A 16410-nucleotide genomic window follows, 5' to 3' on the forward strand; every position below is an offset into this window, starting at 1 on the left:
AAATAAAAATATTTTCTTCCTGGGTGATTTTGATTACTATCTTTAGCGGTCTGAGGCCTTTGTTAGTGTATTTGCTTGTTTTCGACATTTTTTTTTTTCTTTCTTTCTTTTTGGTGAAGTCGAACAGCTCTTAGTTCCCTCACCAGGAAATGAACCCATGACCCCTGCACTGAGAGCTTGGAGTCTTAACCACTGAACCATTAGGGAAGTCCCTTATGTTTGTTTTTTACATATAGTCACAAGGATGACAAGGGACCACCCAAAGAGGCAAAGTTAAACTTTTAATTCAGTGTTTCTCAGTATGTGGTCTATTGTTGTGTTCTCAGAGGTTCAGTTCTAACTCATTCTTTAGATGGTAACAAAAATGTCTCATCCTTGGGACTTCCTAGCAGTAAGGGTAGTTAAGACTCTGCACTTCCAATGCAGAGGTATGAGTTCAGTTCCTGGTTGGGGAACTAGGATCCCAAAATACTCTGAGGCTCAACCAAAAGGAAAAAAGTCTCATCCTCAAGAGATATTCCCTCACCCCTCATTCACTCTCAAAGCATCTCTCACTTCTTCATACAACTTATTCTCCATGCCCCAACTATAAGCTCCATGAGAATAGGGACTGTCTGTCTCATTCATTTATGTATCCCCAGTTCCTAGCATCCTGTCTAGAACATAGGAGGTGCTCAATAAATATTTATTGAATGAATGAATGGAGAAGGAGATGAAACACAAAAGAAATAGAGGCACTTTATTCAGCTCACAGAGAGACAGTCTGACCCAGTCCACCTGTCAATGGCTGCAGAAAAAAAATTAAAACATTCTCTCCTATTTTAAAGAAAAATGGCCTTTTTACTTTACTTCCTCATCTCCTCTCCCTCTCTGTTCTATAAAACAAACTGGCATCTAGACCCCGATAAGATGGTTATTTTGAGACATTAGTCTGCCATCTTCTTGGTCTGCTACTTTCCAAATAAGGTTGCTTTCCTTGCCTCAAAAAAAAAAAAGAAAAGAAATAGAGACAAGGCCTATGCCTTGTGGAATCTGTTGGAACTGAAACATATACACACAAAACAGTAAGAGACCATTACAAAGCAATACATTTGTACCAGAGTAGTTTTTTTAATTGAGAGAAGCTAATCTCTGAAGGGTCATTGGAGTGGACCTCGAAATTAAGGCACACATAATACAAATTAGCAAACTTTGTCCAGGGATCAGAATGTAATCAAATCCTCTGTGACTCATTCTAGACTTTCTGTCTTTCCTAGAAATCCCTGAAATGGAACAGGGAGGGAGAAAAGGTAGATCAGCTTTCAAAAGGAACGTAAGGATTCCAAGAATCAGAGTATTTAGCCTTAGTTGAAGTGGACTAAGGTTACACTAGCACAGAACCTAGTAATAAAGCTTGAAGGGAAAAAAGGTCTAGTTTAGTGATCTGAGACTCAACACAAAATGAATGGAGAGGGCTGTTTTGACACAAGTCTGTGGCTAATGATGACATTACTTCCCCTCCTGGCTGTTCTGGCATGGTCCTTTAGTCTGGGACACAATTGTGAACTGAACAATTGCAAACTGAAGAGGGAGCCAAAGTGAAAACTAAGAGTGGAATTCTCCTTCCCTGAAGAGCTGTCATAGCCTGCCTGTGCAGGGAGCTGGACGAGCAAGCCTGAATCACAATAGGGATCTACATGTTTTATTAGGAAGAGGAGGACTGGTTTTTCCACTGATATGTCCAGTGGATCAGGTTATACTAGTTATACATGTAAAACACTGGAGTAGGAAATGGCAACCCACTCCAGTATTCTTGCCTGTTAAGTTTCATAGACAGAGGAGCCGGGCTGGCTGCAGTCCATGGGGTCACAAAAGAGTCAGACATGACTGAGGATGTATGCATAAACAAAATACTTGAACAAACTAAAAGGACACAGACTAAAAGGTCAAAAGAACAGGATGAGGTTATTCTGCTGCTGCTGCTAAGTCACTTCAGTCGTGTCCGACTCTGTGCGACCTCATAGACAGCAGCCCATCAGGCTCCCCCATCCCTGGGATTCTCCAGGCAAGAACACTGGAGTGGGTTGCCATTTCCTTCTCCAATGCATGAAAGTGAAAAGTGAAAGTGAAGTTGCTCAGTCATGTCAGACTCCCAGCGACCCCATGGATTTCAGCCTACCAGGCTCCTCCATCCATGGGATTTTCCAGGCAAGAGTACTGGAGTGGGGTGCCATTGCTTCTCCAGAGGTTGTTCTAGCGTCACACTATTCAAAGTGTGTGGTACATGGGACCACCAGCAGCAACATCCAAGAGCTTGGTAGAAATGCAGAGTAGCAGGTCCCACCTTAGACTTCCTAAGTCAGAATGTGCATTTAACAAGTTCCCCAGATAATGTGTAGGGTCATCAAAGTTTGAAAAGCACTGTCTATAAGATTCCTTGAGGGAGAAGAGCTCAAAAGGCATTGACGAACATGAGGCAAAGGTAAGGCAAGCCTCAGCTGGATGGAACCCCAGCCCCCTGCAGAGGAAGCTCAGCATCCTAACCATTGGACTATTAGGGAATTCCCCCAGGGTTTATTTTGAAGGACCTTGGACAGAACGGGCCACTCTGACCGGGTGTCCCAAATGTAGTGAAAGTCACTCAGTCCTGTCTGATCCTTTGTGACCCCATGGACTGTAACATGTCAGGCTCCTCTGTCCATGGAATTTTGCAGGCAAGCATACTGGAGTGAGTTTCCATTTTCTTCTCTAGGGGATCTTCATGACCCAGGGATTGAACCCTGGTCTCCTGCATTGCAGGCAGATTCTTTACTGTCTGAGCCAAATGTAGGGGTAAGTATTAATAGAATAGCACACGTGGGTTTTAGGTGGCCAGATAAAACGACTGCTCACAGCTGCGATCAGTCACCCCAGCTCCATCATTCCCCATTATATCCTCTTTGAGCCCAATCTCCCATTCCAGACCTTCTCCAGACTTTGACGCAGCCGTACCTCGCCTAGCTCGGTACGATTTGGCCTAGTCCGGTCGCAAAGGCCTGGAGCTTCTCGGTTGCTGGGGTGTGGCGGTGAGTCAGTGGGGGAAATGATGTAACGTCCAAAAGGCGGGCTTAATCAGACTTCTCCCTCCTCCCGATTGGCTGCCAGGAATTTGACTAGATTCTCTTGTCTCTCGGGCTCCAGGGTTAGCTGTCAGTGTCTCTGTCCAGCTGTCCCCTGGCTCCCCTTTCCATCTTCTCCACCTGGGGAAAGACTCCAAGGACAGTACTCAGTAGCACTTGGCTTCGGAAGAAGAGGTGATTTGAATGGTCTGGCTATTGCCATCAGGCAAGGCGCTTCGGCCCCCCCCAGGTATTTTTTGACTCGATCGGGTGTCCGTAGTTGCGAATGGCTACCCAAGCCGCAGGGAATTGTGGAACTTGTAGTTCCTAGTTAGTTCGGGGTTGGAGGGGCGACTGGACCCGACAGAGATTCGGGAAGGGGGGAAAAAAAAAGAGGACTTTGAGGACCGCGGTTCGGGGTCCCAAAAGGACAGAAATGGAGTCTAAATAAAATGTCTGCCAATAGCATTGCTTTGATTTTTTTAAATCAGGTGCTGACCTGGACTCGGTCCATCCCTTTCTATCCAAAACTGTTCACCCACGGTGGAAGGGGCCAGGCACCCAAATGGATACACCACTAGTCAATTCAATGGGAGAGAAGGACAGCTGTCAACCGCAACAACAAGGGGAAAAGAACCTTGAATTACCTACTCAGATTAGGCAGCATCCGCGAGACTCTCCTACGGAAATCCTTGAACTGAGAGTGAGCCCAGATCCAGCTAGCCAAATTCTAGAGAATCCTCAGGAAACTGAAAAACTGGCCGCTGAACTTGAAAGAGACTCTGCTAAGTCTCATGGATCAGCCAGTGCGATGTCAGAGCCCCTTCAAGCTTCTGATCTCTGGTACTGTCCTGATGGCAGCTTTGTCAAGAAGATCGTAGTCCGTGGCCACGGCTTGGACAAACCCAAGCTGGGCTCCCGCTGCAGGGTACAAGCTTCTGGATTTCCTTTGGGGTCAGGGCTGCCAGAGGGCTGGACAGAGCTAACTGTGGGGTTAGGCCCATGGAGGGAGGAAACTTGGGGGGAGATCACAGAGAAATGCTTGGAGTCCATGTGTCAAGGCGAGGAGGCAGAGCTTCAGCTCCCTGGGCGCTCTGGACTTCCTGTCAGGCTCACACTGGCCTCCTTCACTCAGGGTCGAGACTCCTGGGAGCTGGAGGACACCGAGAAGGAGGCCTTGGCCAGAGAAGAACGTGCAAGGGGCACAGAATTATTTCGAGCGGGGAATCCGGAAGGAGCTGCCCGATGCTATGCACGGGCTCTTCGGCTGCTGCTGACCTTACCCCCACCTGGCCCTCCGGAACGAACTGTCCTTCACGCCAACCTGGCTGCCTGTCAGTTACTGCTAGGGCAGCCCCATTTGGCGGCCCAAAGTTGTGACCGGGTGCTGGAGCGGGAGCCTGGCCACATAAAGGCGTTGTACCGAAGGGGCGTTGCCCAGGCTGCTCTTGGAAACCTGGAAAAAGCAATGACTGACCTCAAGAAGGTGTTGGCCGTAGACCCCAAAAACCGTGCAGCCCAGGAGGAGCTGGGAAAGGTGATCATTCAGGGGAAGAAACAGGATGCAGGGCTGGCTCAAGGACTGCGCAAGATGTTTGGCTGATTAAAAGTTAAACCTTAAAAGAGACAGGAACCTGTGAAGTGTGGTCTATGCTGTGAGATTTGGTGGGGACCAAGGGAGAGTTGCACCATATCCCACTCCAAGCTTCTGCCTTCCTAAGGGAGGTAGCTGTGGTCTCAGCGTCCCTTTTAACCATTAAAAAGCTATATAATCACGTGTGCTATGTTTTGGGGGGGGCTTGTCCATCTCCGAAGATGAATCGATGAACTAAACTTCTAAATTTAGGACTGGCTGGGGCAGAGGACGGAACTCCAAAGCCTGAAAGTCACACTTCTGGGCGCTTTCAGGCGTTCTGTTTGGCGCATGCGCAAACCTCACAGTCCAGTACTGTGGAAGCGTTAGCGTCCTGCCGCGCTCCCATTGGCCCAGCCTGTACACCGCCGCTTCTATTGACGCATGTGCTCAGTACCCAGGCCTCTTACTGGTCGGTAGGGCTTCCGGGACGCCCCTGCCCTTTTTAAGAGTCAATTGATTCGTTGATGATGGGGAAGAGGCGGGCCTTGGGGACCGTCTCATGGTTGGGGGGCGGGGGGAAAGATGGCGGAGCTGATGCTCCTCAGCGAGATTGCGGACCCGACACGCTTTTTCACCGACAACTTGCTGAGCCCGGAGGACTGGGGTGCGCGGAGTGAGGCGCCTCGGGGAAGGGATAGGGCTGTAGCCTGCTGTGCCCCGGAGGCACGTTGGAGGAAGCGGAGGCTCGAAGAGGAAGACTGGGCAAATACAGAATCGATCGTCTAAAGAAGGGCAGAACAGGGGGGCTAGTTGTGCTTTGGGGGATGCGGGAGTCGGGGAAAACCTCCGCTCCCGCGGAAATGTGGAATTGTTCCGGGATTGGGGAAGGAGGGACTGAAGTTCTTTAGCTATATCACTTCTCAAGTGGGCGGGCGGTGGGTCTGGCCGAGCTGAGCCAATGAGGGAAGGGGCGAGGGCTCTGTGAGGATCTGAAGTTTGTGCTACCGGACGATCCCCGACCCTCCGCACCTCTTGCAGACAGCACTTTGTACGCCGGTTTGGATGAAGTGGCCGAGGAGCAGACGCAGCTCTTCCGTTGTCCTGAGCAGGATGTCCCGGTATCGCTCCCCAAGCCTTGTCTCTCACCGTTGGTGGGTGGGAGTGGTCCCAGAACCGGGACTCCATTCCCAAGCCAGCGCTCAGCTGGAGCACCCCTTCATCCTCACACTTCTGCCTTCTAATACCCGGCCCCCTTGTTCAGTTTGGCAGCAGCTCCCTGGACTTGGGGATGGACGTCAGCCCTCCTGAACCCCCCTGGGACTCTCTTCCTATCTTCCCAGGTAAGATACCCTTTGTGATTCCCTCATCCTTTCAGAAACCCTCATCTTCCCATTGTTTCCCAGAAACTGTGCAGTTCCTCTTATCCTCAAGCCTCCTCCACCTGAGTGCCTGTGTACTCCTCTCCCCCTTTGGCCCCTGAAATGTGCTCCTTCTCCCTTGCCCAGTGAGGGGTTTTTACCCCATGTCCTCGGGAGCTTTTTGGGCTCTTGTCAGGCTCCGCTTCGTGGTTATTTTCTAGCCCCTTTTCCTCTAGATCTCCAGGTGAAGTCTGAGCCATCCTCCCCCTGCTCTTCCTCCTCCCTCAGCTCTGAATCATCGCATCTTTCCACAGAGCCCTCCAGCCAGGTGAGAGAGTCATCTCCCTCCTACTCTCTGTGGCAGAGACTCCTTCCCTTGCCTTCATCTATTGATGCTAGGGGAATGATTTGTGGGCTGCAGGTCTTGGGGTGGAGGGGGGAGGTTCTTTTCTACCTTTGCCATTTCTTTTATATCTTCATTTTTTACATTTCCACTCGATTGTCTAGAGTCAAAGATGGAGTTTTTTAATATATAGAGAAATGTGGCAGCCATTGCAGGGTAGGGGGACAGGGAAGAAGAGAGTTGTTAACTGCTGAGAATTGTGGAACTGTTCTTGTCCCGGTTGTCCACTGCAATATTTGAAATCATGAGACTTTATTCACCTTCCTAGGAATAAAATAGAGAACAAGGGGCCAGACACAGCTTAGCAAGATACTGACTACCATTCAAACCAGAATGTCAAGTAACTGGTGGTTTGTAAGCTCTAAGGCTTCTGTCCTGGCTTTTACTCTCAACACTTCCTTTTTGTTTTCTTTCTTGTTTCTGTCCCCCCTGCTTCACCCTCACTCTTACCCAGGCCCCTGGTGTAGGGGAGATGCTGGTTGTGAAGTCAGAGTCCTTGGCACCCCCACTCTGCCTCCTGGGAGATGATCCAACATCCCCATTTGAAACCATCCAGATCAATGTCAGCCCCACCTCTGATGATCCTTCAGGTAATAATAGCCTGCATCATCCCCAGGCTTTACCAAGATAGAGTGCACGTGTGTGTGTGAGTGTGTGTGAGTGTGCAGTCAGCAGGACGAGGAGGAGAAGGTGGGGAGGGGAGATGGCAGATAACCAGGAGGGAGGCCAGGAGCAGGAGGGAGGATTTCAGGAAATCACAGTAAGGGCAGCACTGAAGAGATGGGAATAATTTTTCTTTCTTTTCTTGTTTCTGTTGCTTTTCATATTTAAAAACTTGCAGACAGTTTAGGGCATATTTATATATGTGACTTTCCCTCCAAAGGTTTTATTATTAAAAAATTTTCAAGCATACAGAAAAGTTGGAATACCATATACCTGCTCCTGCATTCTACAAGTAGCATTATTTGTGCTGTTTCTAGACGTGTTACTGAGTTTATTACTCTTGCATGTTTATTCAGCAAGATTTATTGAGCACCTACTCCATGCCAGATACTGGACAGGGTGCTGGAGTTGCAAAGATGAAGTCTTAACCACCTCATAGTAAGGATTCCATACTATGGTGGGGGAGAAAGACAACTAAAGTATGGTAATTTTAGGGTAGAGATTATCACAGGGTGCCATGAAAGCTCATAAGAGGGGCCATCTCACCCAGTTGGGGATAGATCAAGAATGTACTCATGGAGGAGGGGTTTCCTGAGCTGAGTTTTGAAAGATAGATTGAAATTAGCCAGAAGAAGACTGTAGAGACTAGTGTGTTTATAAGGAACCTGTATCTCTTTTGAGTGGATGTAAGGAGGGGGAGTAGGGAAGGGCCAGGAGATTCAGAGGCTTTCAAGCCCAGGTAGGAACCCTGCTTAGGGACTCAACTTTTTTCCTGTGGGAAGTTCTGTGCCTTTGAAGAGTCAGGCAGGAGAACAGTGTGATTAGGAAGATGACTCTGGTGCAAAGTAGACACTGGACTGTAGAAACTCAGGACCAGAGGCAAAAGGAGGACCAAGAAAGGCCCATGCAGTTAGTCAGGTAAGACACTCAGATGCTGAGAAGAAGGCAAATTTGAGAAAGAGTGAATTAGAATGGATGAGTGCAGTGACCTCCTGGGCATTGAAGATGAGTAGGGGTGAAAGAACGTGCCTGGGTTTCTGACAAAGGCAGCCACCCTGTGGGTGAGGATACCAATCGTTGGATAGTGACTGCAGGAGCAGGAGCCTCCTGGCAGGGAGCATAATGAATTCAGTGTGGGACTTGTTGATTGTTGCTTTCAAGGTGACTTCAGGGTTTCTTAGCACTACCTCCCCTTGGTTGAAGTTCAGCCAGAAGCTTGAAGACAAGAGAGCCACTCATGTTTTCCTCCTGGGCCTCAGAGCAGGGCAGGGGAGGGTGGGGAGGGATTTGGAGGGACAAACAGCTCATATCCAGCATATGATTAAGTATTACAAAGAGGAGAAACAAGATTAAGATTGAAAAGTCTATACCAGTGAAAAGATTGTTGATGATTTTGCAAAGGATAGTGTTCCTGGAGTCAGATTCTCACCTAATATAAAGGTATTTTTTGAGGGCCTGTACTTTACCTGGGCTCCCCAGGTAGCGCTAGTGGTAAAGAACCTGCATGCCAAATGCAGGAGACATAAGAGATGGGGGTTCAATCCTTGGGTCAGGAAGATCCCCTGGAAGAGGGCATGGCAACCCACTCCAGTATTCTTGCCTAGAGAATCCCATGGACAGAGGAGCCTGGAGGGCTACAGTCCATGGGGTCACAAAGAGTCTGACATGACTGAAATGACTTATCACGCAGGCATCCATGCACTTTACCCATTCCTTTGATAGACATGAAGCACAAGACCTAGTCCTTGCTTTTGGAGAGTCTCATGAGGGTTAACACATGGTTAAATAGCTCAGAGAGTGGTCACCTCTGTGGAGAGGTTCTGGATGGCTGGTGGACAAAGGAAGGAAAGGAGATTAACTTCTCACTGAATTTCCCTTTGTTCCTTTGGGATCTTATATGACTGTATTACCTATTGAAATAGACTTGAGATTTTAAAATAGCAATATTGGTAATCATATAATTAAGTATCAAAATCCAAGCTATGAACCAGAGGTAGTAGTGGACCATTGACCTTGGGGCTGAATCTGGCCTTCAGCTAGGTTTACCTCCATGGGGCAATCAACAAGTCTTACAGATAGATTTAACAGAGTCTGTGAAGACTCAGAGGTGACTGAGCTTTGAAGGCTGATGGTAGGAAGGGGATCTGTATAAAGGGACAAACAGTGAGCCCTGTGTTAAGGCCAGTTGAATTTGGGTGAATGGAGGGGCGTGAGAATGGAAGTGACCAGCAGGCAGCTTGGGAGTCAGAATCCGGGCGCAGGGGAGCAGTCAAGGGTAGAGATGCAGGCCGGGCAGTTGTCAGTGTGACGATGCACGATCGTGTTGGGCCAGGATGAAGTGGAAATCCAGCCAGACAGGGATTTGGGCCCATGAGAATGCAACGGAATCCCCCTGTGTAGGCCTCCACCATGTGAATGAACGAGGTGTGTGAGGAAGAAAGGGGCAGCTGATGCGCACGGACAGCCTTGAGGGAACGGCAGTGGTGGAAACAGCTGAGAGGGGCCAAGGAAGGAGAAGGGAGTCCTTTCTGAAAAAAGAGGTCGGAGAAGAGGCAGTAGGTTAGCAGCTCCAGTCCCTCTCCTCTGGATTGCCCTCCTGAGCCAGAATAGTTTTACTTCCAGGTACAAGGGGTAGTGACTGTGTCTCCCATTTCCGCATCTTAGCCCTCTACTCCTTCAGTGTTTATCTGACACCCAGCTCTCTGTCTCATCCTGCCATCCCACAGATGTTCAGATTAAGATAGAGCCTGTCTCTCCATCTTCCTCCATCAACTCGGAGGCTCCCCTGCTCTCTGCGGAGTCCCCCAGCCAGGTGAGCATGCACTCTGCTCCTCCCTCCAGCACACGGGTGAGTTCCTCCTGACTCTCGGAGGTGTGAGGGCTTTCTCTTCTTCGGCTCCTCCTCCTCAGCACTCTTCCTGATTCACATGTCTTCTGGAATGCCCCATGTAGGCTTTCATAGGAGAAGAGGTCCTGGAAGTGAAGACAGAGTCCCCATCCCCTCAGGGGTGTCTCCTGCGGGATGTCCCCGGCCCCCCTCCTGGAGCTGTCCAGATCAGCATGGGCCTGTCCTCTGATGGCTCCTCAGGTAATGAGTCTCCTGACACCTGAGGTCCCTGGCCAGAGGCCTGTTGTCCTGACATCCCTTCCTTCTTTCCTTTCACCTTCCTTCAGGCAAAGCCCTGCCCACCCGGAAGCCACCACTGCAGCCCAAACCTGTGGTGATAACCACTGTCCCAATGCCGCCGAGAGCCGTGCCTCCCAGCACCACCGTCCTCTTGCAGCCCCTTGTCCAGCCACCCCCAGGTACTGAGGAGAGGAGGAGGCAGCCTGGGCTGACCTCCTCAGGGAGCTCACAGCCATCCGGCGTCCTGACCTTTGGGTGCTCAGGTGTGGGTGTGGACACGAGGAAACCACCTGACTTCCAGCTCTCAGACCTCCCTCTCCTGTCCACTTGCCCCAGTGTCCCCAGTTGTCCTCATCCAAGGTGCTATTCGAGTCCAGCCTGAGGGACCGACCCCTCCTACTCCACGGCCCGAGAGGAAGAGCATTGTTCCAGCCCCTATGCCTGGGAACTCCTGCCCACCTGAGGTGGATGTAAGTTATTTACTGGGGAGAGGAGGAGGAAGGCTTAGTAATGGGGAGGGGAGAGAACTGTGGAGTGAGAAGGGAGCAAAACAGTGAGCAGGCAGGCCCAAAAGGTGATCCTCAAGGTCAGAGTGGATCCCTTTTATCAACCCCGTATAGTTTTAGGATCCTCAGGTTTGCTGCCCCTGCAGATGGAGAAGTGGGAGTGGTCTTAGTAAATCAAAGCCAGAGGAGTCATCCTGTGTTATAGAAGAGGGAGGCTGCTTCCTTGGGGAAAGCCAGGTAAACTGTTCTCTAACTATAGCAAGCTTAAACTTTGGGTCCTAAAAAAGGAGAATTGCAAAGAAGGAAGACCACTCATCAAGGAAAAGAACTGAGGTTCTACCAAGAACCTGGATGGGGAAGTTCCTCCTACAGTCTGACTTCTCGCAGCTCTGAGGCACAGGAGTAGGAAGTGGTGGAGAGAAGGGCCCCTTCCCTGAAATGTTTTAGCAGAGGAAGAACCCCTCTCTGGCTCTGCAGATAGAGGTTAAGAAGGCAGGAGAGTGGCCCACGTGAATTTCGGGTAGTCAGTCCCTGGTGTGGGGGGCGTGTTTCCCCTTCCCCACCCTGCTTTCACTCTCCCTCTGACCCTCCGGTGCCCAGGCCAAGCTGCTGAAGCGGCAGCAGCGGATGATCAAGAACCGCGAGTCAGCCTGCCAGTCCCGCAGGAAGAAGAAGGAGTACCTGCAGGGACTGGAAGCCCGGCTGCAGGCCGTGCTGGCCGACAACCAGCAGCTCCGGCGGGAGAATGCTGCCCTCCGCCGGCGGCTGGAGGCCCTGCTAACTGAGGTGAGAGCCGGGAGGCCTGGGGAGACCAGTGGGAGGGTGGGCTCCCTGGGATGACTCACCCTCTCCTGTCTCTCTCTTTCTCTGCATCTTAGAACAGCGAGCTCAAGTTAGGGTCTGGAAACAGGAAGGTGGTCTGCATCATGGTCTTCCTTCTCTTCATCGCTTTCAACTTTGGGCCTGTGAGGTGAGACCTTTGTTTGCCCAGAACCTTCTGGGTGGAGCCCGCCTGTCGGCCGCTTGATTGCCTCTTCGGCACAGTCCTTTTGATTACTTGCACACAGACAGCTCTGGTGTCCTTGGCACTGATGGTGTAGCCAGCTAGTCCCTAGTCCCTTCATGTTCCATCGTTTCTGTCATAAATGGTACGTCCTGGAGGAGATGGTCGTGAGAACATTGATAAACATAGTGACTATATTAAGTGCTTACTGAGTTCTGGGCCCTCGGTTAAGCACTCTCCTTTTCTAGTGTTTTCTGGCTGTATGGGTAGGGACTGTTCTCAGTCCGTCTTGCAGATGAAGAGTGTCAGTCTTGCAGCACAAATTGGAACCAGGCAGGCTATCTGCAGAGCCCTCCCTCTTACCCAGGCCCTCAGTTAAGCTGGAATTCTTCCTTGTGCTCCATCCTTTTCTGTCCACAGCATCAGTGAGCCGCCTCCGGCTTCCATCTCTCCTCGGATGAGCAGAGGGGAGTCTCGACCCAGGAGACACTTGCTGGAGTTCTCGGCACAAGAACCAGTTCATGGAGCCGAGCCCCCCCAGCATCCCTTCCAGGACCCCGAGGAGCCCCAGCCCAGCCCTGCGGGCCACCCAAGTTTCAGGTGAGGAGAGGGCCCTCTCTCTTTTAGGGGTGCTGAGTGTGTCTTCTCCCCTAAAGTTACCTTTCCTTTTTGAGGGGGAGCTAGGTTTCCCAGTTGAATCTGCCTGCCCAGTGCAGGAGACCCAAGAGACACGCATTCGATCCCTGGGTTGGGGAAGATACCCTGGAGAAGGAAATGGCAACCCACTCCAATATTCTTGCCTGGAAAACTCCATGGACAGAGGAGCCTGGAGGGCTACGGCCAGTGGATTCACACAGGGTCAGACATGACTGAGCACGCACACAGCAACAGAGTTGTTCTCATGCCAGCGTGGCCTCTTCTGTTGACGGGGCAGCATTGGGCACCCTGGGTCATGCCCCCTCTCTGCCTCACTCCAGGAACCTGACAGCCTTCCCCGGGGACACCAGGGAGCTGCTGCTGAGAGACCTGGACCAGCTCTTCCTCTCCTCGGATTGCCGGCACTTCAACCGAACCGAGTCCCTGAGGTGGGGGTGGTTCATGACTGGGGCGTCCTCCCTGTGTCCCGAGGCCCCTCCCCGATGGTGTGGCTGACCTTGTGTGCTGAAGTGCCAGCTCCCCGTGCCCTCCCCTTCCCTCCGATGTGTGGGGCAGAAGAGTGGGCATCTTGGCCCGGCATGGAGGTGTCCCCCTCCTCTGCTTCCCCAGGCTTGCCGACGAGCTGAGTGGCTGGGTCCAGCGCCACCAGAGAGGCCGGCGGAAGACACCCCAGAGAGCCCAGGAGAAACAGGTAGGAGAGGGTGGGGCCGGTTCAGGGAAGCCCACTTGAAAACGAGGGCTAAACATCCTAGGGATTATAAGTGGTTTGGGGTGGTGTGAGGTGGTGTCAGTTTGTAGGGGCCGTCTGTCTCTTCCCTTTTCCCTTCATCCTCTTCAAATCCTTAGATACTTCTCCTTCCAGAAGTCTCAGCTGCGGAAGAAGTCACCTCCAGTTAAAGCAGTCCCCACCCAACCCCCTGGGCCCCCAGAAAGGTGAGTCTTGAAGAGGGTACTTATTTATTAATCGAGGTTCCATTCTAAAAGAGCCGTCCTATATGTGTCATCATTGCCCCCAGGGCATTATGCTTCCCACATCCCCTGGGGGTCTCCTGTCTCCCTCTCACCCTCTCCCCTCTTCCCTAGTGGGAACTGGTCCCTGGGCTTGGTTCCTCACCAATCCCATTTTCCTACCTGTCTAGGGATTCTGTGGGCCAGCTGCAGCTGTATCGCCAACCAGACCGTTCGCAGCCTGAGTTCCTGGATGCAATTGACCGACGGGAAGACACATTTTATGTTGTCTCCTTCCGAAGGGTGAGTTTCTCCTGTGGGCCCCATCCCCTCACCTGGGTTCCCCAGCAGTCTCTCTGCAGTTCAAGGCTGTAGAGCAGGGACAGGGAGCCTGTCAGCACCTTTTCCTCCACCCTCCCTGCCTGGCCTCTCTGTCTCCAGGACCACTTGCTGCTTCCAGCCATCAGCCACAACAAGACCTCCCGGCCCAAGATGTCCCTGGTGATGCCTGCCATGGCCCCCAATGGTAATTCTTTCCCTGCCCAATGTGGGGACGGGTCCTGAAATTGAGAAATAAGGAAGTTCCCATGGGGAGATCCAGCATGCAGAGTTGAGGGGGGTAATGACAGGAGCAGGGATTCCAGAGTGATGCTAGATACATGGGAGAGAGGAAGCCAGAAATGGTTGAAGAAAAACAAAATGCAGGAGACTGATGGGAGGAAGATGAGACGTGGGTCCTCCCTAGGTGAAGGTGCTTAGGGCTGTGGGCCGGGGTGGGCAGGGTGGGCTGGGAACCTGCCAGAGTCTTACTCCTTTTTTTTCTCTTGATGTCCTCTTCTCTGCAACCTTACGTTCATCACCGTCATCCACCCCCACCCCCGACCCCCACCACTTCTTTCTTCTCCCTGCACCAACTCCATCCCTACCTTCTCATTTAACACCCCCTGGATCTGCCTCCCCATCACTGCCTGTTCCTCCCTGTCCACTTCTGCGCCTTCCCCTTCTCCTCGCCCTTAACTCTCCCTTTCTCACAGAGACCCTGTCAGGCCGGGGCCCCCCTGGGGACTATGAGGAGATGATGCAGATCGAGTGTGAGGTCATGGATACCAGAGTGATTCACATCAAGACCTCCACAGTGCCCCCCTCGCTCCGAAAACAGCCGTCCTCAACCCCGGGCAATGCCACAGGTGGCCCCTTGCCAGCTTCTGCAGCAGCCAGCCAGGCCCACCAGGCCGCCCATCAGCCCTCTACCTCAATCATCTCTGACCTCTATGACTCACACTGACTTAGAACTGGGGGGTAGGGGTGGGAGCAACCAAGTGGGACTGTTTTGAATTTTCCTGATCCCTGGGCTTGCGGCAATTTGTAAAGGGAAGACAGGGTGTGGGGGTTAAGCACTTATTTGGAGGTGGGTGGAAGTTTTCCACTCTTCTCACCCCTTTTTTGGAATATAGAACTCCTCTCATTTCTATGAACCCCCCCAGTCCCTGCTTCTTTCCTTGAGGGTGCTGAATGAGGTTAAGTTTTGGGGTGAGTGGGCCCCGACACTCTTTATTCTTGTGTTTCTGTTTGGGGGGTGGAGGTGGGAATTTAGTCCCCAGGCGGGACAAGGGAAGTTTTTACATTTTGAAGCTAGTTCCTGGGAGTTGAGGAGGCACAGCGGATGGAGGTCAGGTGGATGTATGGGCATATCTTCTTTTTTATTATTAAATAAACAGTTTGGAGGGAGTTGAAGGTATGGTGCCTGCCTTCCTGGCTTGTGATGGGTCATTTGGGGGAACGTGGCTGCTGTAGGGCCAGGGTGTCAGAGAGCCGAGCACTGAGGACACGGCTGGCTCTGGGGTGGAGTGGGTGTGCGATCACAGACCTCACGTCATCCCCTTCTCCCCAGCCCTGCAACACGCAAGGGTTATGTCTGGTGTCTGTGGGGGAGCGGGGGAGGGATGTCCCATGCTGTGACAGGCTGAAGAGTGCAAATTCTGGAATGTGTCTGAGTAAACAGGAAGGACAGGGGGCCCCACGCCCTTCAGGGTGAACGGGCGGGCGGCCTCCCTGGGTCCCCTGCATTCTAGCAGGTTCTTCCCCTTAGCTTTCCAGGAGGAGCAGCTTGAAAAACAATGGAGCTGGGGCCAGGGGCTGTGAGCCTAGAAAGGAGGAGCCACAGTGGAGAAGGAGGCAGTGTTTGGAGGGAAGAGGGGCACTGAGAAGCATCTCCTTAGCCCCAAACTGGAGGAAACTGAAACTTGAGGGTCCAGTTGAAAGAAAAGGACAGTTGCGGGGCCAGCAGGAAAGGCTGTGCTTTCTAATTAGGAGGAAGGAGAACAGGACAACAGGTGAGGGCCCAAGTCTCCCTCAACCTGGGGGGTTCCCCTCAGGGGCTCCTGTCCAGCAGCACCTTGGACCCGGCCCTGCGGGAGTGTCCTGGGTCAGCGGGAGGGCGTGGGCTGGGCCTGGGCTTCACGCCCAGATGACTGGACAGGGGCCACCCGGGCCACAAGCCCAGGCCTGAAAGCGGGGGAAGAACCTCACGTGTTCAGCCAGGCTCCCCTGCTTCCCATTACTGTGTTTGGGGTGAAAACAGACCAAGTAACTATGGCAACCTGGAACCCAGGGCCCCCAGGAACTAGGCCTTTCCTCCCTCCAGAGGGCAGCCCTGGCTCGTCTACCATCACTCTTGCCCCAGGGTCCCCGGAGCCCTTCCCAACCTGATCCAGACAGTGCGTGCAAGGAGAAGAAGGATTCTGCGGGCAGAGCACCTGAGTTGGAGTTCCTGTTTTGCCTTTTATTAGCGGGTATCTTGGGCTTCCCTGGTGGCTCAGATGGTAAAGAATACACCTGCAGTGCAGGAGACCGGGGTTCAATTCCTGGGTCTGGAAGATCTCTTGGAGAAGGAATGGCAACCCACTCCAGTATTCTTGCTGGGTAAATCCCATAGACAGAGGAACCTGGTGGGCTATAGCCCATGTGGTCGCAGAGTCAGACGCGACTAAGTGACTCACACTTTGGTAGGTTACTTGAACACATTGAGCCTTAGTTGCCCTGCCTGTAAAATGGGGTGTTCCTCCTGCTCCTCGGGTTGATGTGGGGAGGAA

General features: G+C 52.0%; 2 protein-coding genes across 5 annotated transcripts; both read left to right on the forward strand.

Annotated features, from left to right (window-relative positions):
- Positions 1–3025: 3025 nt before the first annotated feature.
- On the forward strand, positions 3026–4704 carry FKBPL (FKBP prolyl isomerase like). Of its 3 annotated transcripts, XM_043450861.1 has the most exons (3): positions 3026–3327; positions 3569–4005; positions 4213–4704. In XM_043450861.1, exons 1-3 carry the CDS (start codon positions 3282–3284, stop codon positions 4678–4680), a joined length of 951 nt encoding a protein of 316 aa, XP_043306796.1. In that variant the 5' UTR covers positions 3026–3281; the 3' UTR covers positions 4681–4704. The 3 variants fall into 3 exon arrangements, with proteins under 3 accessions (XP_043306796.1, XP_043306795.1, XP_043306794.1); XM_043450860.1 differs by having other exon boundaries at positions 3028–3325; positions 3566–4704; XM_043450859.1 differs by having other exon boundaries at positions 3029–3327; positions 3569–4704.
- Positions 4705–5191: 487 nt separating this feature from the next.
- ATF6B (activating transcription factor 6 beta) lies at positions 5192–15046 on the forward strand. Of its 2 annotated transcripts, none has more exons than XM_043449530.1 (18): positions 5192–5317; positions 5692–5771; positions 5915–5993; positions 6233–6339; positions 6869–7004; positions 9804–9889; positions 10030–10165; positions 10252–10383; positions 10541–10674; positions 11311–11496; positions 11589–11680; positions 12134–12313; positions 12691–12798; positions 12980–13061; positions 13233–13303; positions 13510–13621; positions 13760–13844; positions 14353–15046. In XM_043449530.1, exons 1-18 carry the CDS (start codon positions 5236–5238, stop codon positions 14601–14603), a joined length of 2139 nt encoding a protein of 712 aa, XP_043305465.1. In that variant the 5' UTR covers positions 5192–5235; the 3' UTR covers positions 14604–15046. The 2 variants fall into 2 exon arrangements, with proteins under 2 accessions (XP_043305465.1, XP_043305466.1); XM_043449531.1 differs by having other exon boundaries at positions 6248–6339.
- The last annotated feature ends 1364 nt before the right edge of the window (positions 15047–16410 follow it).

The sequence above is a fragment of the Cervus canadensis genome, chromosome 28 (assembly GCF_019320065.1).
Source record: "Cervus canadensis isolate Bull #8, Minnesota chromosome 28, ASM1932006v1, whole genome shotgun sequence".
NCBI lineage: Eukaryota > Metazoa > Chordata > Mammalia > Artiodactyla > Cervidae > Cervus > Cervus canadensis.

Excerpts from the sequence above, each read along its gene's own strand:
- FKBPL (XM_043450859.1), top strand. The coding sequence starts at position 3,282 with ATGGTCTGGCTATTGCCATCAGGCAAGGCGCTTCGGCCCCCCCCAG. Across the intron at positions 3,328-3,568 it reads GGCGCTTCGGCCCCCCCCAG|GTGCTGACCTGGACTCGGTC; the intron begins GTATTTTTTGAC and ends TTTTTAAATCAG.
- ATF6B (XM_043449530.1), top strand. The coding sequence starts at position 5,236 with ATGGCGGAGCTGATGCTCCTCAGCGAGATTGCGGACCCGACACGCTTT. Across the intron at positions 10,675-11,310 it reads CCTGCCCACCTGAGGTGGAT|GCCAAGCTGCTGAAGCGGCA; the intron begins GTAAGTTATTTA and ends TCCGGTGCCCAG. Across the intron at positions 13,304-13,509 it reads CCCCCTGGGCCCCCAGAAAG|GGATTCTGTGGGCCAGCTGC; the intron begins GTGAGTCTTGAA and ends CTACCTGTCTAG.